At 37.2% G+C, this 20,751-nt stretch overlaps 1 protein-coding gene across 7 annotated transcripts in view; it reads left to right on the top strand.

Annotated features, from left to right (window-relative positions):
* Window positions 1-20,751, top strand: part of LOC130905349 (membrane-associated phosphatidylinositol transfer protein 2) — a 71,409-nt gene extending 50,658 nt beyond the window's left edge. For all 7 annotated transcript variants that reach the window (XM_057818654.1, XM_057818659.1, XM_057818658.1 and 4 more), the window contains 7 exons: window positions 854-970; window positions 2,557-2,673; window positions 2,743-2,891; window positions 2,960-3,109; window positions 7,181-7,364; window positions 7,445-7,573; window positions 9,605-20,751. In XM_057818654.1, the coding sequence (XP_057674637.1) occupies window positions 854-970; window positions 2,557-2,673; window positions 2,743-2,891; window positions 2,960-3,109; window positions 7,181-7,364; window positions 7,445-7,573; window positions 9,605-9,961 (1,203 nt within the window). In that variant the 3' untranslated portion in view covers window positions 9,962-20,751. The remainder of the gene's footprint in view (window positions 1-853; window positions 971-2,556; window positions 2,674-2,742; window positions 2,892-2,959; window positions 3,110-7,180; window positions 7,365-7,444; window positions 7,574-9,604) is intronic.

The following is a 20,751-nucleotide window of genomic DNA, read 5'->3' as shown; positions in this document are numbered from 1 at the left end:
TGAGTAGAGTGAATTTTGGCAGCCTTTGGAGCCTTTTTTTAATTGGCTAAAGCCTTACAAATCCTCTCCCTGTGATTAGAAATATCATGGGAAGCAATGTGGGGAAGAAAGGTAGCAATTGATCTTTTTCTTAACACCTTATGTTAATTCCCAACGCAAAGAAGATATATCAATTGGTAGCACTACGCACAGTCATGGTTCCACTTCCCATCATGCATTTGGCCATGGCTGCAGTATCATTTACTGAAAGCTCAACAAATACACTAGATGGCAATATTTAGTCACAATATACAAAGTCGAGGGTCTTTCTATCCGTGGATCCCTCTCACAGAAAGAATTAATAATGTAAATGCCATCTTGAGGATTTATTGTCATAATAAACAAATACAGCACTTATGTACTGTATGTTGAATGTATATATTCGTCTGAGTTTTATTCATTTTTTTCTTAATGCATTGCCAAAATGTATATGATCGGGAAAAATTATCGGGAATGATTGGAATTGAATCTGGAGCAAAAAAAAATCGGGAAATATCGGGATCGGCAGATACTCAAACTAAAACGATCGGATCGGGAGCAAAAAAACATGATCGGAACAACCCTAGTTACCGGTTAATATCTTTTGGTGTAAATATCCCATAATACGGTTTATCGACAAACAAATGCCATTTTCGTGTCAAATTTGGTGGGTGGCGGCTTATAGTCAGGTGCGCCTTATTGTCCGAAAATTACGAAAGGACTTTATCTCTTTGCGAAACGTCTTCCGAGATGAGATTTAGAGATAGACTTAATTGCCCTGAGAATAAAAAACACACCATGATGACATTGCTAACGCAATATCATGCATCCGCAGGTGATGAGGCATGAAAACTCTGGAATCCTGGAGCTGAACGGAAAAGAAGTGTCAGAGTTCACGCCATCCAAGCCTCGAGAGAAGTGGCTGCGGAAGCGGACTCACGTCAAAATCAGGGTAAGTGACGTCGCATGAGACCTCCACAGATCTCATGAGACTTCAACAACACAAAGCTGTGACCTCGTGGAGCCGAGTTTCTTGTTTAATGGCAGTGAACATAATTTTTTTTTTTTATAGTCCTGTCAGAACAAAGAGGTGGGAAGTAAGTCAATATCATCCCATAATAAGCAATCCAGATGGCAACAAGGGTCGAAAAGATAATAGACAGCCCGCTAGTCAGTTAGCCTGCTGTGTCCATAATGCTCGCGCTAACGTTCGACTGCAGTGTCTTTATATGGCTTTTCGGTAACTCGAGGTGAGAGCATGAGAGGCATAATTAAAGAAACCATGATTTTAACAAGATGTTATCGCATACTTACCTTGTTTCCATCCCAAAACTCAGTGTAGCATGTCTCACCGAGTGTCAAGACACAGCTGTGAATGGCCACAGCCGGACTTTGTGGGGATTTTATGGGTGAAACACGGAAATATAACAAGGGTCGCGATGTAGAATTCACAGACAACAAGGTGTGGTCGAGATTTTGTTTATCAAATATTTACCTTTTCAAACCTTTTTTTCCAATTTTTCTTTGTTTAGATAGATTATTATCTAAAATATTGGTGAAAATGCCACAATAACAAAATAAAATACAATTAAGCGATGGTTATGATCCATAACCTATTTACTGACACTATTTTTTTCATTGTGACGTGATTTGCTTAAAATATGCGGGTGAATATTTTTTTAAAGCCATTTTTATGTCGACCTAAATATTAGAAATCAATGAATGATTCTAAGCTAAAAATGATTATTTTTCGATGAATAAATATAATTACTTACCTTCTTTTAATGGCTGAGTGGAAACAAAAGCGGTTGCACGGTGTCTGTAAACGGGGGTCTCCAGGGTAAAACGGACAATTTAAAAACAGTCCGGAAGCATAATGCGCTATGAAGCTGCTATGGCAGCATACAGTATAGACTTATTGTTTTATCAAACATAAGTTATTTTGGCTTAAAATACAGCAGTTTATTTAAAAGAGGGGTGCAAGAGGAGAAACTGCTTTTTCAGCCTTGTCTGTTTTCTGCCAAAATATTTTTAAAGCCTGAATAGTCTTTGAATATAACAGCATTTAACACAACGTACCTCACAGTATCTCATGTTTTACTTCATCTTATTAATATGATGTATATTACATGTTTTTGGATAGTTATTTCCAGGTTTAGAGGGTATTTCGGGGTACGTAAAGGGTTCATTCTGACTTGACTCCGACGGAAATTTGGGTTACATTGCCAGCCTAGGAACGGAACTCATTCATAATCCGGGACTACTTGTTCAGTACTTTCAAACAAACAGTTGTCTTGAGATTTTGGGGGTACTTAAAGGGTTAATTCTGATTTATGTGGAAATTCGGGTTACATCGCCAGCATAGGGAAGGGAACGGAACTCGTTCGTAACCCGGGGACTACCTGTACTTGAGTATTCTTTCCACCGGATACTTTTTCACTTGTACTTAAGTATATTTTTTTGGATGACTATATTTACTTTGTAATATTATTTTGAAGTAACGCTCAAATTTTTGACGACTCTACCCACCTCTGTTAGAACGTGACAGCCAACCACCGCGTGAATGACGGCGTGTACACGGAAGACGGCGCCCAGACGGTTACCGGGCGCTTCATGTACGGCCCGCTGGATATGGTGACGCTTACAGGGGAGAAGGTAAAATCCCGAAAGTTCACCATTCCCGAGCACCGGACGTTAGCCTGATCGCGCCATGCGTTCGCGCAGATCGACATCCACATCATGACGCAGCCCCCCTCGGGCGAGTGGGTCTATTTTGACACGCAGCTCACCAACAGCAGCGGTCGCATCTCGTACACGCTCCCTGACAACAAGCGGCTAGGCATCGGGGTGTATCCTGTCAAAATGGTGGTCAGGTACGCGGAGTATTTTGCCATCAGAATTCCTTGACGGTGATTACGACGTCCTCTTTTCCCGCAACAAGGGGCGACCACACGTTCGGAGACAGCTACCTCACCGTGGTGCCCCGCGGGACCGAGTTCGTGGTGTTCAGCATCGACGGTTCGTTCGCCGCCAGCGTGTCCATCATGGGTAGCGACCCCAAAGTGCGAGCGGGCGCCGTGGATGTGGTCAGGTAAGGACTCAATCAAATATATATATATATATATATATATATATATATATATATATATATATATATATATATATATATATATTCCTCTAGGGGTGTGTATTTCCTTATCTGGCGATACGATTTGTATCATGATTCAATTTAATTCAATCCCGATTAATCTCAACACTGTACTTGAAGACGTTTATGGCGATATTTTTAATATCACTTTAGAAAAAAATCAAAATGGACCTAAGCACATTAATAACCCAAATTTTGAGAAGGGTCTGACTGTAGCCGCAGGCACGCTACAAACCACGCCTCATACAAACTACTAGAGGCGTGCGAAATTTCCGATTCTGAGATAATTCGCGATTCGGCTGTGGAAGATTCGAGAACGATTCACAAACATCCAAATTCCTATTATTGAATTATACCAGGTAAAGTGGAAATAAAACAGCGCGGTCTTCAGGACGCAATGAGGAACGGACCGAGAGTAAATATCATGTTCAACTCATGCCGCTAGATTAAAAAAAAAAAAAAACAATAATACCTGACTGCGGCCGTCAGCAGCACCAAAAAGCAGTAGACTTCTCTAGAAGGCTCTGTTGTAGCGAACCTAATTACTTTTTATCTAAAAAAAAAAAAAAAAAAAAAAAAATCGGCGAAATCTTGACTTGAATCTATCTTTAAATGATGAAACAGTTTTAAAACTTTCATGTCGAAAGTAGACAGAAGGGAAATTATGGAATAACGGGAGCCATTTTAACAACTCTAACGGTTGATTCACAACATTAAATTAATTGAATGTAGTTTAAAGCTGTCGATACAGAATGGGGACTTGAGTATTTTATTTATTGATTTTTTAATGGTTAACTTGACACTGAAATAGTAGTTTGTTTAGCTTGAGAGGATTTTTGAACAATTTTGGAACTAGTGTACAAAAAATTAAAAGGGGGTGGGGTTTTTGTGGTGCATCAATGATCGCTTTATAATCGAATCGGAGCCTCTGAATCTTAATCGAATCGTTAGGTGCCCAAAGATTGCCACCTCTACAAACTACACCCCTCCAAACCACGCCTGCTGTTGGTACGGTGGTCCGAAGAATTTGTTTACTGTACTATGTGAAGTTCAAAGAGTTTTGGGTACAGTAGGCCCTAGCCAAATTCTTTACCCAAAAAACTTAGACAAAGGAGTATTGCGGATATTTGGAGAACTAGTAGATTGTAACCTTTGCTATGTTTGGAACGTCATTTATTGTTGTGAAACAGTCGTTAAAGTTGTTAAAATTGCTCCCGTTATTGCATTATTTCTAGTAAGAGTGTGACAATATCTCGATACAGCGATATATCGCGATATTTTGTAACCCGATCGGTTATCGATATGCTCCCGCCAAGCATCGATACTTTTATTTGACATATTGGCCATACAATGGAGTATGGATGCTGTAAACTGCTCAGTTTGTTGAGCAATTCCTTGGCGGTCCACTAGGGGCGCGCAACAGTGGCGGTGAAGGTAAAGTGCGCACAAATCGCCTAGAGAAGAAGAGCGGTCCCAAGTGGGTTGAAAAAAATAAAAAAGCTTCGTGAGAACGGTGGAGGAAAAAGTGAGAAAAATATTGCTGAAAATCACACATGTGGACACACTTTGGATTTTACACCAACAATAAAGGAAGTAAGGTGAACAAGGACTTTGCTGTATGCAAGAATTGTCTAATAAAATAAGGTTCACTGGCAGCTGGTGACTAATTGGACACTGGATTTCTATGGAGCATCACTTGAGGTAAGAAACTTTTGCAATGTACTAGTAATTGATTTTTTCATTTAAATGTATTATTTTGATGACATATTTGAGAACCACTTTCCATCTAGTTTACTACACAAACTGTTATTACTGCCATTTTGATACAATAAGCTATAAAAACGGTCCAAGATATATAAGGTGACGTGCATGATAATTAATGTGTCCTACATATTAAAAACAGGTAATTATTACATTTTTAATTTCTATTCATTCAATTCATATTTTTTTTAATTCACTCAATACTTCCAACACACACAAAAAATCAGAATTTCAACTCAAAAGCTAATGAGTAGCTAATATTTTGTATTTATTTTGTTGTTTTTAAGGTGAGGAAGAATGTAACTGACTGAGTCTGACATCACAAATGTTGAAGCAGATGGTGGAAGTGCTCAAACCAATGCTTTTGACAACAAAGGTCATAGACAAAGAAAAGACCCACCAATTTTATAATTACCCCACTCCAAGCTCAACTGCTGATTGACACTTACAGCACTGTTAAAAATTTTCAAAAGATTTAAAACTTAAGAAATTAAGGGTGCCATTCATCATGATTTCGCCAAGAAATATCAGTGGTTGTGGTTTGTTTCCTCTATATGTGCAGGTACACAATTATCAGTAGATTTATATTTTACAGCAATGTTGCAATGAAAAGGTGTCACTGTTTAATAAATGACTTAAACAGTATTTTTTCTATTTTGAAATGTTTTTTTCGTTTCAACAGTTGTATCGTAGAATATCATGTATCAAATTTCTGACCAATATATCGATAGTTGCTGTATCGTGATATTGTGAGATAATCGTTATCGTGAGTCTTGTATCGCGAATCGTATCGTATCGTGAGGTGCCTTGAGGTTCCCACTCCTAATTTCTAGTGCTGTCAAATTTATCGCGTTAACGGGCGGTAATTACATTTTTAAATTAATCACGTTAAAATATTTGAAGCATTTAACAAATGCACAGAATGACCCGCTCATGCATTGCCTCAAACAGATTACAATGACACCATTTTTTGCACATTGTGAGCTAAGAGGCAGAGAAAGGCGAGTGGACACAGGCATTCATTGGACCGCACCATTTATTGGTATGGCTTCGGCAACTCCTTCAGTGTAGTAGTGAGTACTTCAGTGAGTATAAGTTTTAATATAAGCATAAGCAATTTTTTAATTGTTAATAAATCAAGAGAAACAATTTGTTAAAGTGGTAAAACGGCGACAGGCTAACAGGCTAAAAAGGTATCTGTTAATATAAGATATAACCAGTTTTTCGGCTAACTATAGCCTAAACAACACAACATAACTACTGCTGCTGAGTATGTTGCAGGTCCAACCAAACAATAAAAAAGACTTATTGTCGATTCAGCTCAAGCTGTGTGCAGACACACTCCTCCGAGCTCCCAAGAGCAACTTATCTCAACCGATAAGCGCTCAGGGCCAACTCAGGACCAGCAAGCTCAACTCCCAGTATGGCTCCAAAGAATTTGAAATCTGGAGACTTGGATGAAATAAAATCCTCCATACAGAAATTGGAGGTCTCCTTGACTGGCTTGATTCAAAACCAGAATCAAGAAATCGTCAGAGAGCTCCAGTTAATGGGCGCTTAAAATGGAGTTGTTCACATGTTAAGATCAAATGATACCAAATAAGTCACGCGGATTGCAGGATCTTGATATGAAGATTAAAGCTATTAGGAGCCTTGACGAGCTGACCCCACTTGAAAATTCACACACATAGCCACAACAAAATGTCCCACAGCAAATAGATGCTAGAATGTCAGGGACATGACACGCCCTGAAATTCAGACCACTAATCTTGTGCAAGAGACTGCTGTGTCAACAACCGCAATCGAGCTGCTTGGCTGGACGCTGAGTTATTGTAAACCCAGATTGTTGATAAGTATTATTGTACAGTTTGTGGCCATGTGATGTATGTAACTGTACCATGTCTGATTGTGCGTCTTTAGCTATATGGGGGGACGGGAAACTGATAAGCATATGCTTCCTCCCGTCTGCCTTTGTCTTCTTCTTTGGTTCCTTCCTTCGGGCAAATCATATCACATTTGTAATTGTCAATGATTGTCAATGATACTGATGATGATGACAATAAATATTTCATACGCTAATTAAGTTTTAAAAAATAGCCACTTGCTCTAACAAGGGTTAAATGTCTTTAGTGTCCACTGTAGTGACTACTGTCCCTGAAAGGTTTAAAGAAGTGTTACTGGTTCTGGGGATTTGTGCGAATTTACAAGGAGTAACCCTATAGGTTGGCGTGACCATGTGTGTGTGTGTGTCAGGTACTGGCAGGATCTCGGCTACCTGATCGTGTACGTGACGGGGCGTCCCGACATGCAGAAGCAGCGCGTGGTGGCGTGGCTCTCGCAGCACAACTTCCCGCACGGCGTGGTCTCTTTTTGTGACGGCCTAGTTCACGACCCGCTCCGCCACAAGGCCAACTTCCTTAAGTGCCTCGTCGGCGAGGTGGGCGACCACGCTTTAGAAAAAAATGCAAAAAAAAATGTAACTGAAGCTCTCCTTTCACTCTTTCGTCATATTCCAAGGCCCAGATGAGGATATTCGCCGCCTACGGCTCCAGCAAGGACATTTCGGTGTACGCTAACGTCGGCCTGCCGCCGTCTCACATCTACATCGTGGGAAGACCCACAAAGAAGATGCAGCATCAATGCCAGGTAGGATAACAGGGGAAAAAATAGAAAAGTAAAGCATGCTGTACATTTTTGGTAAATCTCTGAGCAAATGATGGCTTCCCTCCAAGTTGAAATGGATTGGACGTCTATTGCCGTCATTAGGTGTTTTCAATGTCAATTTCCCTATTTTGCTAACATTTACAGCACATACTCTGTGACCTGTTGGTTATTAAATGAGTTAAGCTATTGATAACTTTTGAATTAAAGGGTTAAAAGTAGGGCTGCAGCTATCGAATATTTTAGTAATCGAGTAATCGACTGAAAATTCTATCGATTAATCGAGTAATCGGATAAAACAAATATATTTTTAGGTGAAGAGCACTTATAAATATACATGAGAAAACAAGACATTTCATCTAATCTTGAACCATTTTCAGTCAATCAATGTCTTTATTTTCGATATTGTTGAAAACAGCCAACAATTGCATCTCAGATGTAACTAGAATAAGAAAAAAGACTAATTCACTGCTTTCACTCAAAAAACCTTTAGATCTTATTTAAAAAAAATATATATATATATATGTATATATATATATATATATATATACCTAAAAATGCCATTACGCTTGATAACACACATCACTTAAAAGTTAGGATTTTTTCCCACGTGTTTCAATCGAATTTCAATTTGTGTCAAGCCATTTTTAAGTTCTAGTTAAGTTTTAAGTTGGTCTAAACTGTAAGTCCTGATAGGATTTTGAGTTTTTGCACTGTTCAAAACAAATGTATGATACAGGCTGTATTGGAGCACATTAGGGACCAGTGCTACTTGGTGTTTTATCCAGCAATGACTACTGAGCTAAAATTGATAGTAGCATTATTGAGTTATTTTACACCCTCATCACTCCACAACGCTATGTTATGTTAAACCCTGTATGTAAGACATGTTAGCCACGCATCGACAGTGGTCATAATTAATAGAAACCTAGCCCTCCGCAGGGCTAACGTTACGTGAGCTAGTTAGTAGTGACAGTAACGTTAATCTTATTTATTAGCGCTTAGCGCTCTTTATTAGCGTTTAGCGCTCTACTGCTTTAAGATGGCGGCTGTTTACTAATGCTGCCCAGACACGGCCGAGTCTGTCATCTTGCATCTAGTTCAACATACATGTGATCTCTATGAGACTCATCAGACGCTACCTGCTACCAACGTGCACATCGTGCGGGCTAGTATTTAGCAACGTCCGCGTCGTTTGTAGCGGCTGTCGGCTGCAGTAAGTTTTTTTTTTTTTACCACTTCTTCCTTTCGCACGTGACATCAGCGCGTTGTCCCGCATTAAAAGTAGTCCGAGCAAAACGTGATGCTTAGAGCTGTCAAAATAAACGATTACTCGAGGTGAATAAAATTACTCGGATCAGTTTTTCAACTCGAGTTACTCGAGTTGCTCGAGTATTCGTTTCAGCTCTAGTTAAAAGTAGGGCTGTCAAAATTATCGCGTTAACGGGCGGTAATTAATTTTTTAAAATTAATCATGTTAAAATATCTGACGCAATTAACGCACATGCCCCGCTCAAACAGATTAAAATGACAGCACAGTGCAATGCCAACTTGTTACTTGTGTTTTTTGGAGTTTTGTCGCCCTCTGCTGGCGCTTGGGTGTGACTGATTTTATGGGCTTCAGCACCCATGAGCATTGTGTAATTATTGACGTCAACAATGGCGGGCTACTAGTTTATTTTTGGATTGAAAATTTTACAAATGTTATTAAAACGAAAACATTAAGAGGGGTTTTAATATCAAATTTCTATAACTTGTACTAACATTTATCTTTTAAGACCTACAAGTCTTTCTATCCATGGATCGCTTTAACAGAATGGTAATAATGTTAACGCAATCTTGTTGATTTATTGTTATAATAAACAAATACAGTACTTATGTACCGTGTGTTGAATGTATATAGCCATCTTGTGTCTTATCTTTCCATTCCAACAATAATTTACAGAAAAATATGGCATATTTTATATATGGTTTCTTTTTTTCTCCATTAAAAACCACGTTCGTAATCAATTGCAGTTCATTCCGGACGGCTACGCTTCGCACCTGTCCCAGCTGGAGTACAACCAACGTTCCCGTCCCGCCAAGTCGGCCAGCGCCCGCATGGTCTTGCGTAAAGGCAGCTTCGGGCTGGGCGCCGCTTCGGGGGACTTCCTGCGCAAGCGCAACCACATCTTCCGCACCATTTCCTCCAAGCAGACCGGCGGCTCGCCCAAGCCTCCGGGCCGGACGGAGCGAACGCAGAGCCAGTGTGAGGCGGAGCGCGGCGCGACGGCACCGGCCGCGACGCAGAGGAGCATGAGCGTGGCGGCCGGATGCTGGGGACGCAGCGGGAGCGCCAAGGAGGGAAGCACAGGGTTACACGGCCCCAAATGAGCTGGTACCGAAGGAGTGGACTCCACCCAACTGTGTAGCATGACTCTTTTACACTAACACTTTTATAGGAGGCAACGAGGGAGGGTTCGATTCATTCATCAAACGGGCCTTAAGCTACTGCGGAAAGGGGAGAATGAGCTTGGTTGTCACATTTGATGATCATGGTGGCTCTTTTTAAAACTCTGCTGTGAATTTCGATGAGTTTATCATTTGTAGACATCCAATTCACTTGAAGCAGGAGACGCTTCAAATGGGTTGGACGTCTGGCGCTGTCACTGGCTGTGAAAGAGTTAATGTCTTTAAAGTCGGAATTGTGACTTCATAGTCAGAAAAGTCAGAAATCTTTCTTAAGTAGGAACTCTGACCTTCTGAGAATAGTCAGAAAACACTAATCCTGACTTTAATTCTGCCTTAAAAGTCAGAAAACTAACATTAAAGTGAGGATTCTGACTTTCTGAGATAAAAGTCAGAATTCTGGCTTTGAAGTCATGTCAGTAAAAGTCAGAGAATAGTTAATTTTCTGACTCATCTTGACTTTCAGGTCTCACTTTAAAGTCAGTTTTCTGACTTTTTAATTCTGACTTGAAAATTAACTATTCTCTTTTACTTACCTGACTTTAAAGTCAGCATTCTGACTTAATTCTTATATAAATCTGAAAACTGACTTTAAAGTGACAGTTCTAACTTTGAGAATTAAGAATTTTCTCAACAATCCTGACTTTATAAAGTTTAAATTCTGACTTTATGCTGAGTTAAAACTTAAAAGTCAGAAAACTCACTTCAAAGTGAGTTCTGACTTTGAGAAGTTAGAATTTTTTGCCTAATTCTGAGTTTGAAGTCAGAATTTTCTCATTAATCCTGACTTTAAAGTAGGAATTTGCTCCCTAATCCTTACTTTAAAGTCAGAATTTTTTCACTAATCCTGATTTTTAAAGTCAGAAAACTGACTTTAAAGTGACAGTTCTTACTTTGATAAGTCAGAATTTACTGAATAATCCTGACTTTAAAGTCAGAATTCTGGGTTTGTGCTGATTTAAAAGACAGAAAAGTAACTTCAAATGACTTCTGACTTTGAGAAGTCTTGACTAATCCTGAGTTTAAAATCAGAATTTTCTCACTAATCCTGACTTTAAAGTAGGGGTGCACGATATCCATTTTTTGAAACCGATATCGATAACTTCCTGCTCCTCAAGGCCGATACCGATAATAACCGATTATATATATATATAATTTTTAAATGTATATTCACCTGAGTTTTTTAACACTTGAGCGTAAAAAATACTAGTGGATTCAGCATAGATTTGCCTTTGACCTAACTTGAATTTTCATGATGACATGAACATTATTATGATGAACTAAAACAAAGACAAGAACAGTTTTGACTTCAAATAAAGTGCCCATATTTATTTTTTCAAGTAAATATAATTTGAGTCAATCACAATCAGTCAATGTCATTGAAGATGTGTTCCCTGAACAATGAGCACTGAACTAAAACATAAACCCAACAGGTATTGTACTTTGTCAACAGATAAAAACATTCGGTGCAACAGGAGAGGAGACTTTTGTGGTCTTGGGCCATGAAACAACTTTCTTAACCTGGCAATTATAGGACAGCAAGCCTATCAATAACCAAAAGGCCTCTCAATAACTTACTAACATAACTAACACTGAAAAATGCAAGCATTTGCTAATTGCCATTGTAAGGTTTATGACTCAGTGATGGAAAAATACGGCCTCTAGAACAGTAACAAAACTTCGCATTCTGGCAAAACAGGAGTGGAAACAAACGCACACATCCCAATCCACCGACACCGTGGCAAAAACATTATACAGTATATTATCGGGCCGATAAATAATGTTATTGGATTTCTTGGGATGACGTCATAATTCCTATTATTGGACCGATAATCGTGCACCTCTACTTTAAAGACAGAATTCTGAGTTAATTCTGATATAAATCGGAAAACTGACTTTAGAGCGACAGTTCTGACTTTGAGAAGTCAGAATTTTCCCACTAATCCTTACGTTAAAATCAGAATTTTCTCCCTAATCCGGACGTCAAAGTGAGAATTACGACTTAATTTTGATCCAAAAGTGAGAAAACTGACTTTAAAGTGACAGTTCTGACTTCTCAAAGTCAGAATTTTCTGACTAATCATGCCTTAATTCTGATTTAGAAGTCAGAAAATTGACTTCAAAGTGACAGTTCTGAAATTGAGAAATTCAAATTTTCTCACTAATCCTGATTTTAAAGTCAGAAAACTGACTTTAGAGTGACAGTTCTGACTTTGAGAAGTCAACATTTCCTCACTTTCTGGGAATAGTCAGAATTTTCTGAATAACGACTTTAAAGTCAGTAAGTAAAATTCAATTTTAAGAATGTCCTTTTTTTTCTTTCATTGAAAGTCCAAAATTCTGACTCGAAAGTCAGATTTAGTCTGAATTCTAACACTTTCTGACTTTTAAACTCTGAGAAAAAAGAATATCGTGCAACACCGCCCTCGTGTGGCGGAGTTATTACATCAAGTCTGACAACCAACCCATAGGACAATTTACCCTGTTCTCCCACACACGTACATTTTCTATAAAAAGCAGACCAAGCAGTCAATATAACAGCTCAGGTTCATTTCAATGGACAAAAGTGGCCATAGTAACTCATTCTTCATTCTCTATGGAAAGCTATTTGAGGATTTATATCTACATTGACGTCCGCGCTATCGCTAGTTAATCAATTCAGCTAGTAGTAGGATTTTTTACGTGCACTCGTAGGACAGCTTTTAGCATAGTCATCGGGATACGCCATCTTTCTAGTGAGACACAGCTAGAATAACTTTCGTCCCAGATTTGCGCTGCGAACTAAGGAGTTCCGATATGATCTTGCGGATCTTTACCTGTCGCCGCAGGGCTTACCGTGGCTGTTGCACATAGGGTGGCCATTACCACAACAGCAAAAAGTAGGACTTTGTGGCGTTTAATAAGAAAAACCGCAATATCAAACTACCAACAATCGTATTAGTATCATAATACAGTTATTTGAAGTAGTGTTGCACCAATACCATTTTTTGGGCTACCGATACCAAGTGGGAACCTCTTGGTACCTTTTGATACGATTTGCGATACAAAGCTCATGATAACGATCTGATGATATAGCGATACAACGATTTTCGATACATTGGTCAGGAAATCATTCTAGGATATTCTACAAAAAACTAATAAACAGAAAAACAAGCTTCTGCTGTGAATTGGAATGAGTTTATCACTAGTAGACGTCCAATCCATTTGAAGTGGGAGGGTGGCAGCGAATGAACGAACGTTCGTTCATTCGCTGCCATCTTCACTTCACTGCCACTTCAAACGGATTGAACGTCTATGGCCGTCAATGGCAGCCAATGCCAGGCGATGAGTAATTTTGGGCCATTTAAGGTCATTTACCTGTTGATTTTCAGTTACTTCCTGTTGATTTTGGGGTATTTTATGGGTCACTTGCTGTTTATTTTGCGTTACAGAACAGGAAGTGACGTGGGAATCACCCAAATGATTAAGCAGTGACTCAAACTCAACAGGAAATGACCTGTAAATGCACTAAAATGAAAAGCAAATGACCTGCAAATGCCCCGAAAATCGGACCGAATGACTGTGAATGCTCTGATTTTGAATGAACAAACTTTCCCAGTCTAAATGGATTGGGCGTAGAGCACAGTCAATGGCAGCCTTTTTTTAAAACGATATCTCGATTCTTGACAGTAGCATATCGATAAACTTTTGGGATACAAAGTATCAAGATATATCACCATTTCGATATTTTGTCACACCCCTAATCAGGCGATACCGATACTGTATCGAAACCTTTTTTGATGCAGATTTTTTAAAATACTAAATTACTGCATACTTACTCGACTGTAAAGTAATTGCTATCATAGCTTGGTCAGTTTGAAGTGGGAAGGTCGCTGCCACCCTCCCGCTTCAACTGAATTGGACGTTTACTAGTGATAAACTACTGAGTAGGAGGGTGCATCTTGGCCAGAGGAAGAGCAAATTTAATTTTCTACTAGTAATAAAATTAGTGAACTTCACAGCAGAATATTGATTGTACGCCACACGACTGACGTCGATGGTCATCTGAAAAGTTCACATTTTTTTTACGTCTGGTGGCCATCTAGGGTAGGACGACCAGCAGTTAAAAAACTATATCTCGAAAAGTAGATATTGCATTTTCATTTTAGCTATGGCAGTATCGGTACCGAAACTAGTATCGGTGCAACAATAATTCTAAGGTCCGTTGTTCCAGCGATTATGGAAAAGGAATTCGACAGCTTATCACCGTCAGTGTTTTTTAAAGATTTTTTTAAAAATCTATATATATATCTAATATTTTACTAACTACCACAGCACATATACGAAGCTAGGGCCATAGACTTCATAATATATTGACGGGACACGGGGCCAATTCATAGGGGGGCCTACCGCCGTCAAAGCTGACCGAGTGGAAACGCTGAAAAAGAGTTTTTTATGTTGAAAATTATTGTGAATAAATGCTTAAATCCCAGAATTTTTTATAGATATGAACGTAAAACAGTCTCGATTCAAAGCAAAAAAAAAAAAAAAACGGGCAGTTAGCATTTATTTTACGTAAATATGTCAAATGTGATGCTAGTCTTTTAGCCAATGTGGCGCCGCCTTATCACAACAAAGAGTTTTTTATGATGAAAATTATTGTGAATAAATGCTTAAATCCCTGAATTCTTTATAGATATGAACGTAAAACAGTCTTGATTCTTGATTAAAAGCAAAAAAACGGGCAGTTAGCATTTATTTTACATAAATATGTCAAATGTGATGCTAGTCTTTAAGCCAATGTGGCACCACCTTATCACAACTAAGAGCTTTTTACGATGAAAATTCTTGTGAATAAATGCTTAAAAGCCTGAATTCTTTATAGATATGAACGTAAAACAGTCTCGATTCTTGGTTAAAAGCAAAAAACCTGGCAGTTAGCATTTATTTTACGTAAATATGTCTAGTGCAATGCTAGTCTTTTAGCCAATGTGGCGCCTCCTTATCACAACAAAGAGCTTTTTCCAATGAAAATTCTTGTGAATAAATGCTTAAATCCCATAATTCTTTATAGATATGAACGTAAAACAGTCTCGATTCTTGGTTAAAAGCAAAAAACCTGGCAGTTAGCATTTATTTTACGTAAATATGTCTGGTGCAATGCTAGTCTTTTAGCCAATGTGGCGCCTCCTTATCACAACAAAGAGCTTTTTCCAATGAAAATTCTTGTGAATAAATGCTTAAATCCCATAATTCTTTATAGATATGAACGTAAAACAGACAAAGAGCTTTTTCCGATGAAAATCCTTGTGAATAAATGCTTAAATCCCATAATTCTTTATAGATATGAACGTAAAATAGTCTCGATTCAAAGCAAAAAAACGGGCAGTTAGCATTTATTTTACGTAAATATGTCGAATGTGATGCCAGTTTTTTAGCCAATGTGGCGCCGCCCTATCACAACAAAGAGCTTTTTCCGATGAAAATTCTTGTGAATAAATGCTTAAAACCCTGAATTCTTTATAGATATGAACGTAAAACAGTCTCGATTCTTGGTTAAAAGCAAAAAAAAACGGGCAGTTAACATTTATTTTTCATAAATATTGCGAAGTAGGACGCCAATGCTGTAACGGCTAATTTCTCCCATTGATTTTTTCCACGTTTCAAAATACATGCATGGTACGAAAAATATAATAATTACCTTGAATCCTCGAACAAATCACTCCTGAGACAATCCTTCCTGTTTGTATGCGGTACAGCTTTCATACTTTTTCAACCTAAATCCGGCGTTAGATCGCTGCGTGCGTGTTTGAGAATAACTCATCTTGATGCTAGTTGTGGGCAGGCACCCTTACCGGAAGGCGTGGCACAGTGTCAGCGCCCCTTGTCCCGTTAATATATTATAAAATCAATGCTGGGGCTGGCATAAAAAAACTACTTGGAAATTTAAGTGCGGCCTAAAACATCACATGGGAAGTGGCTAATCGCTAGCATGCTAACAAAGCAAAAATTGAATTGAACTCACCACATACTCACGAACACACTTCTGTATTGTTTCTTACTGGCTAAGTAGGCGCCATTGACTCGCGCTAGCTTAGCCACTCCAGAGCCCTGAAACTAACTAATAACTTACCAACTGCACGGAATTTGTTAAAATCAACTCCACCGACTAATTAAATCCCCGCTAACTCGAAGTCACAAACAAAAAAATGCTCAAACCGCTTTCCGCTCTCGTCACCACCGATTTAGCATACGGTACGTTGACCGCAATATAAACACTCCTTGAAATATTCATCTGCCATTGACGGCCATAGACGCGAACAACTTTTCGCAACTAACGTGGCCCAACAAGGCTTTCTCAACCAACACAGCACCGATCCCTTTATAGAGTGCTTAGCTTTGCTATACCTCTCATCGACCTGCTGGTGGCGTCGTGGTCCTCCTCTGTACTGCTGCTGCTACTGCCGCTGCCGGGAGTTTCTACTTTTCGCTCCTTTTTCAAAATATTTACCGCTTGAATGTTTAACGTGTAATTTTCCACCTCTCGTTCCCTGTGGATTTTCGGGACAAGCTGGCACTGAGATGTTTACACTCCTCGCCAATAGGGGGCAGCGTATCCAAGGGAGAGTTGTCCTAAGCAAAACGCAAAATATCTTTACGATTTGCGGGTTTCGCTCAAATGTTTGAAAAATTTCAGCGGCAAAATTGTCAAAATTACTGCTTTTTTTAAATTGTTTTTATACTGATTGCGTTAAATTTGACCATAATCTCAATGGCTGCCATTGACGCCAATGGACGACCGATGTTCATTTGTTCGTTTACTAGTGACAAACTAAAAGAGTTTTAATTTAGCCACACAACTTGATGTCTACCATCGAAAATGGCAGTGAAAGCGTTAAATCAACCCTCGAATCGAATTATATCGGCAAATTTTGTATCGTCCAAAGAATAGGTGTCGAATCGCATCGTCAACAAATTGGCGATTTACACTCCCAATTTGCTAGCATGTTAGCGTTGCATCTTTGTGACGTCTCGTTTTCTGAATCTTGCGGTCATGTTAGCCTCCCCCGGTGGAAGATCGTGGTATTACAAGTGAACCTGGTGCCAGCTTGTAGCGAATTACACTTTCTGAAATGGCCTTAAAAGAAGAAGAAAATAATGGACACTATCGCTAACACTCCAGCGCAAAAGCCAAATGATCCTTTCACACTGTAGTTAATCAACTGCGTAACCTCACTCGTCGGGAAAAATATACTTTTAAGTCTGTAGTGCATGTCTTATTTATTTATCGATTTCATTCATTTCAGGGGATTAAAAAAAAAATATTTGATGGAAATGTGCCAAATAGCGGACAGTTCATTTTTTATTGTTATTTTAGAATGGGGGCGCTATTGTACGATGGAGTATTAGGGACGAAGAAAACAAAAAAATAGGACGACAAGAATGAATTAAGTCATAATGAAATGAGATTTCAGTTGTAATATTACAAGAATAAAGTAATACATTGCATTATTACGAGATTAAAATCATAACATGACGAGACAAAAGCCATAATATTACGAGATTAACGTTGTAGTATTACGAGAATATAGTCATTCATTGTATTATTACAAGATTATAGTCAAAATATTACGAGAAATTAGTTGTAATATTACGAAATTAAAGTTGTATTACGAGAATTAAGTCATACGTTGTATTATTACGAGATACTAGTCGAAACATTACGAGACAAGTCATAATATTACGAGATTAAAGTCGTAAGTATGACTACGAGAAATTAGTTGTAATATTACGAGATTAAAATCATAAGTATAACTACAAGAAATTAGTCGTAATTTTACGAGATTTAAATCATAATATTACAAGATTAAATTAGTAGTATGATGAGAATAAGGTCATACGTTATATTATTACGAGATTAAAGTCGAAATATTAGGAGATTGAAGTTGTAGTATAACTACGAGAAATTAGTCGTAATATTACGAGATTAAAGTTGTAGTATTACAAGAATAGAGTCATACGTTGTATTAATATGAGATACTAATCAAAATATTATGAGAATAAAGTCGAAGAATACAAGAAATTAGTCGTAACATTACGAGATTAAAATTGTAGTATCACAAGAATAGTCATACCTTTTATTATTACGAAATTAAAATATTAAGTATACAAGAAATTAGTCGTAATTTTACGAGATTAAAGTCATAATATTACGAGATTAAAATTGTAGTATGATGAGAATAGTCGTACGTTATATTATTACGAGATTAAAGTCGAAATATTACGAGATTGAAGTTGTAGTATAACTACCAGAAATTAGTCGTAATATTTTGCGATTAAAGTTCTAGTATTACGAGAATAGAGTCATACTTTTTATTATTATGAGATACTAGCCAAAATATGAGAATAAATTTGTAGTATAACTACGAGAAATTTGTCATAACATTACGAGATTAAAGTTGTAGTATTACAAGAATATAGTCATACATTTTATGACGAGATTAAAGTCTAAATATTACGAGATTAAAATTGTAAGTATAACTACAAGAAATTTGTCGTAATTTTACGAGATTAAAGTCGTAATATTACGAGATTAAAGTTGTAGTATGAGAATAAAGTCGTACGTTATATTAATACGAGATTAAAGTCGAAATATTACGAGATCGAAGTTGTAGCGAAACTACGAGAAATTAGTCGTAATATTACGAGATTAAAGTTGTAGTATTAGGAGGATAGAGTCATACGTTGTATTATTATGAGATACTAGTCAAAATATGAGAATAAAGTCGTAGTATAACTACGAGATATTAGTCGTATCATTACAAGAGTAATTACAAGAATATAGTCATAGGTTTCATTATTACGAGATTAAAGTCGAAATATTACGAGATTAAAATCTTAAATATAACTACAAGAAATTAGTCGTAATTTCACAAGATTAAAGTCATAATATTACGAGATTAAAGTTGTAGTATGATGAGAATAAAGTCATACGTTGTATTATTATGATATTAGTCAAAATATTACAAGTCATAATATTACAAGATTAAAGTTGTCGTATTACGAGAATAAATTCACATGTTGTATTAATACAAGGTTGAAGTCGAAATATTACCAAATTAAAGTTGTTGTATGATGAGAATAAAGTCATACGTTGTATTATTACGAGATTAGTCAAAATATTAGGAGAATAATCATAATATTAGAAGATTAAAGTTGTAGTATTACAAGAATAAAGTCACACGTATTATTACGAGATGCCAGTCAAAATATTACGAGAATATTACGAGATTAAAGTCGTTAATATAAATACGAGAAATTAGTCGAGATATTACGAGATTAAAGTTGCAGTATCACGAGAACAAAGTCATACTTAGTATTATTATAGGATTAAAGTCGAATGATCACAAGATAAAAGTCATTTTATTTCGACAATAAAGTTGTAATTTAAGTAAGAGAGAGGGATCGTAATATTACGAGATTAAAGTCGTAGTATTAGTACCAGATTAAAGTTGTAATATTATGAGAATAAAGTTGAATTATTACGAGAATAAAGTCATAGTATTACGATGTTAAAGTTGAAATATATGAGACAAAAATTGTATTACAAGATTAACGTCATAGTATAAATACGAGAAATTAGTAGCAATATTACAAGATTAAAGTGACAGTATTAGTACGAGAAAAAAGTGACATTATGGAATAAAGTAATAAGTTGTATTATTACAAGACAAACGTAATATTACAAGATTAAAGTCATAGTATAAAAGTACAAGAAATTAGTCGTGATTTTACAATATAAAAATCGTATTATTAGTACGAGAAAGTCAGAATTGTATTAGCAGTCTAGTACAAGAAAAAATATTACGACTTTCATCTCGTAATATTACGACTTTGTCTCATGTTATTTGAACTTGTAACATTATGACTTTTGTCTCGTACTAATACCACGACTTTATCGTAATATTACGACTTTATTGTAGTGTTACGACTTTAATCTCGTAGTCCTAATTTTTTTCCCTTTTTTTGTTTGGCCCTAATACTCCATCCCAATATTGTACAGTGTTACTAGACTTGAAAGAAAAAGTGACTTATGCTGCAAACTAAAGGAGGTGTCGTTGCTGTCAAGAGAACTTGAATGTGTCACTCGGTGTACATACTGTAAAGATGTATTATGATGACTTACCTGCTCCAGAGTTATTTGTTTACCTAAATGATCACCACGTAACCACTCCGTCCATGCATTTCAGGTGAAATATACATATATATATTTGAAATATGGAATATCCTGGTGTCAATCGTCATTGGAGACATGCTAATAAAGCAAAACTTTTCAAGGCTCATTTTGAAAACGGATTGGCCAAATGATCATCTATTTGCCAACTGTAGTTAACAATGGTTTTATAAAAAAATAGTTTTATTTTTTAATCTAACTTTGAATTATTTTTTTTTTCTATACAGTACATATTTAAAGATTTTACTTACCGTAATTTTCGGACTATAAACCGCTACTTTTTTGTGGTTTATAGTTCAGTGCGTCTTATTTGTTGATTTATTGGGTTAGTAGCCAACTCTTTATTTGACGTCGGCGTCATAAGACTGCCATAAGACCGTAATAGTTAGGACATGGCACTATCACAGGCATTAATGAATGCTCATGACCGATGTCATTAAGTGTCATCCGGCAAATTACAGTGGGGAAAATAAGTATTTAGTCAACCACTAATTGTGCAAGT

This window comes from Corythoichthys intestinalis, chromosome 17 (genome assembly GCF_030265065.1).
Source record: "Corythoichthys intestinalis isolate RoL2023-P3 chromosome 17, ASM3026506v1, whole genome shotgun sequence".
Lineage (NCBI taxonomy): Eukaryota > Metazoa > Chordata > Actinopteri > Syngnathiformes > Syngnathidae > Corythoichthys > Corythoichthys intestinalis.
Note: the sequence above shows the minus strand (reverse complement) of the source record. Positions and strands in the feature narration are given on the sequence as shown.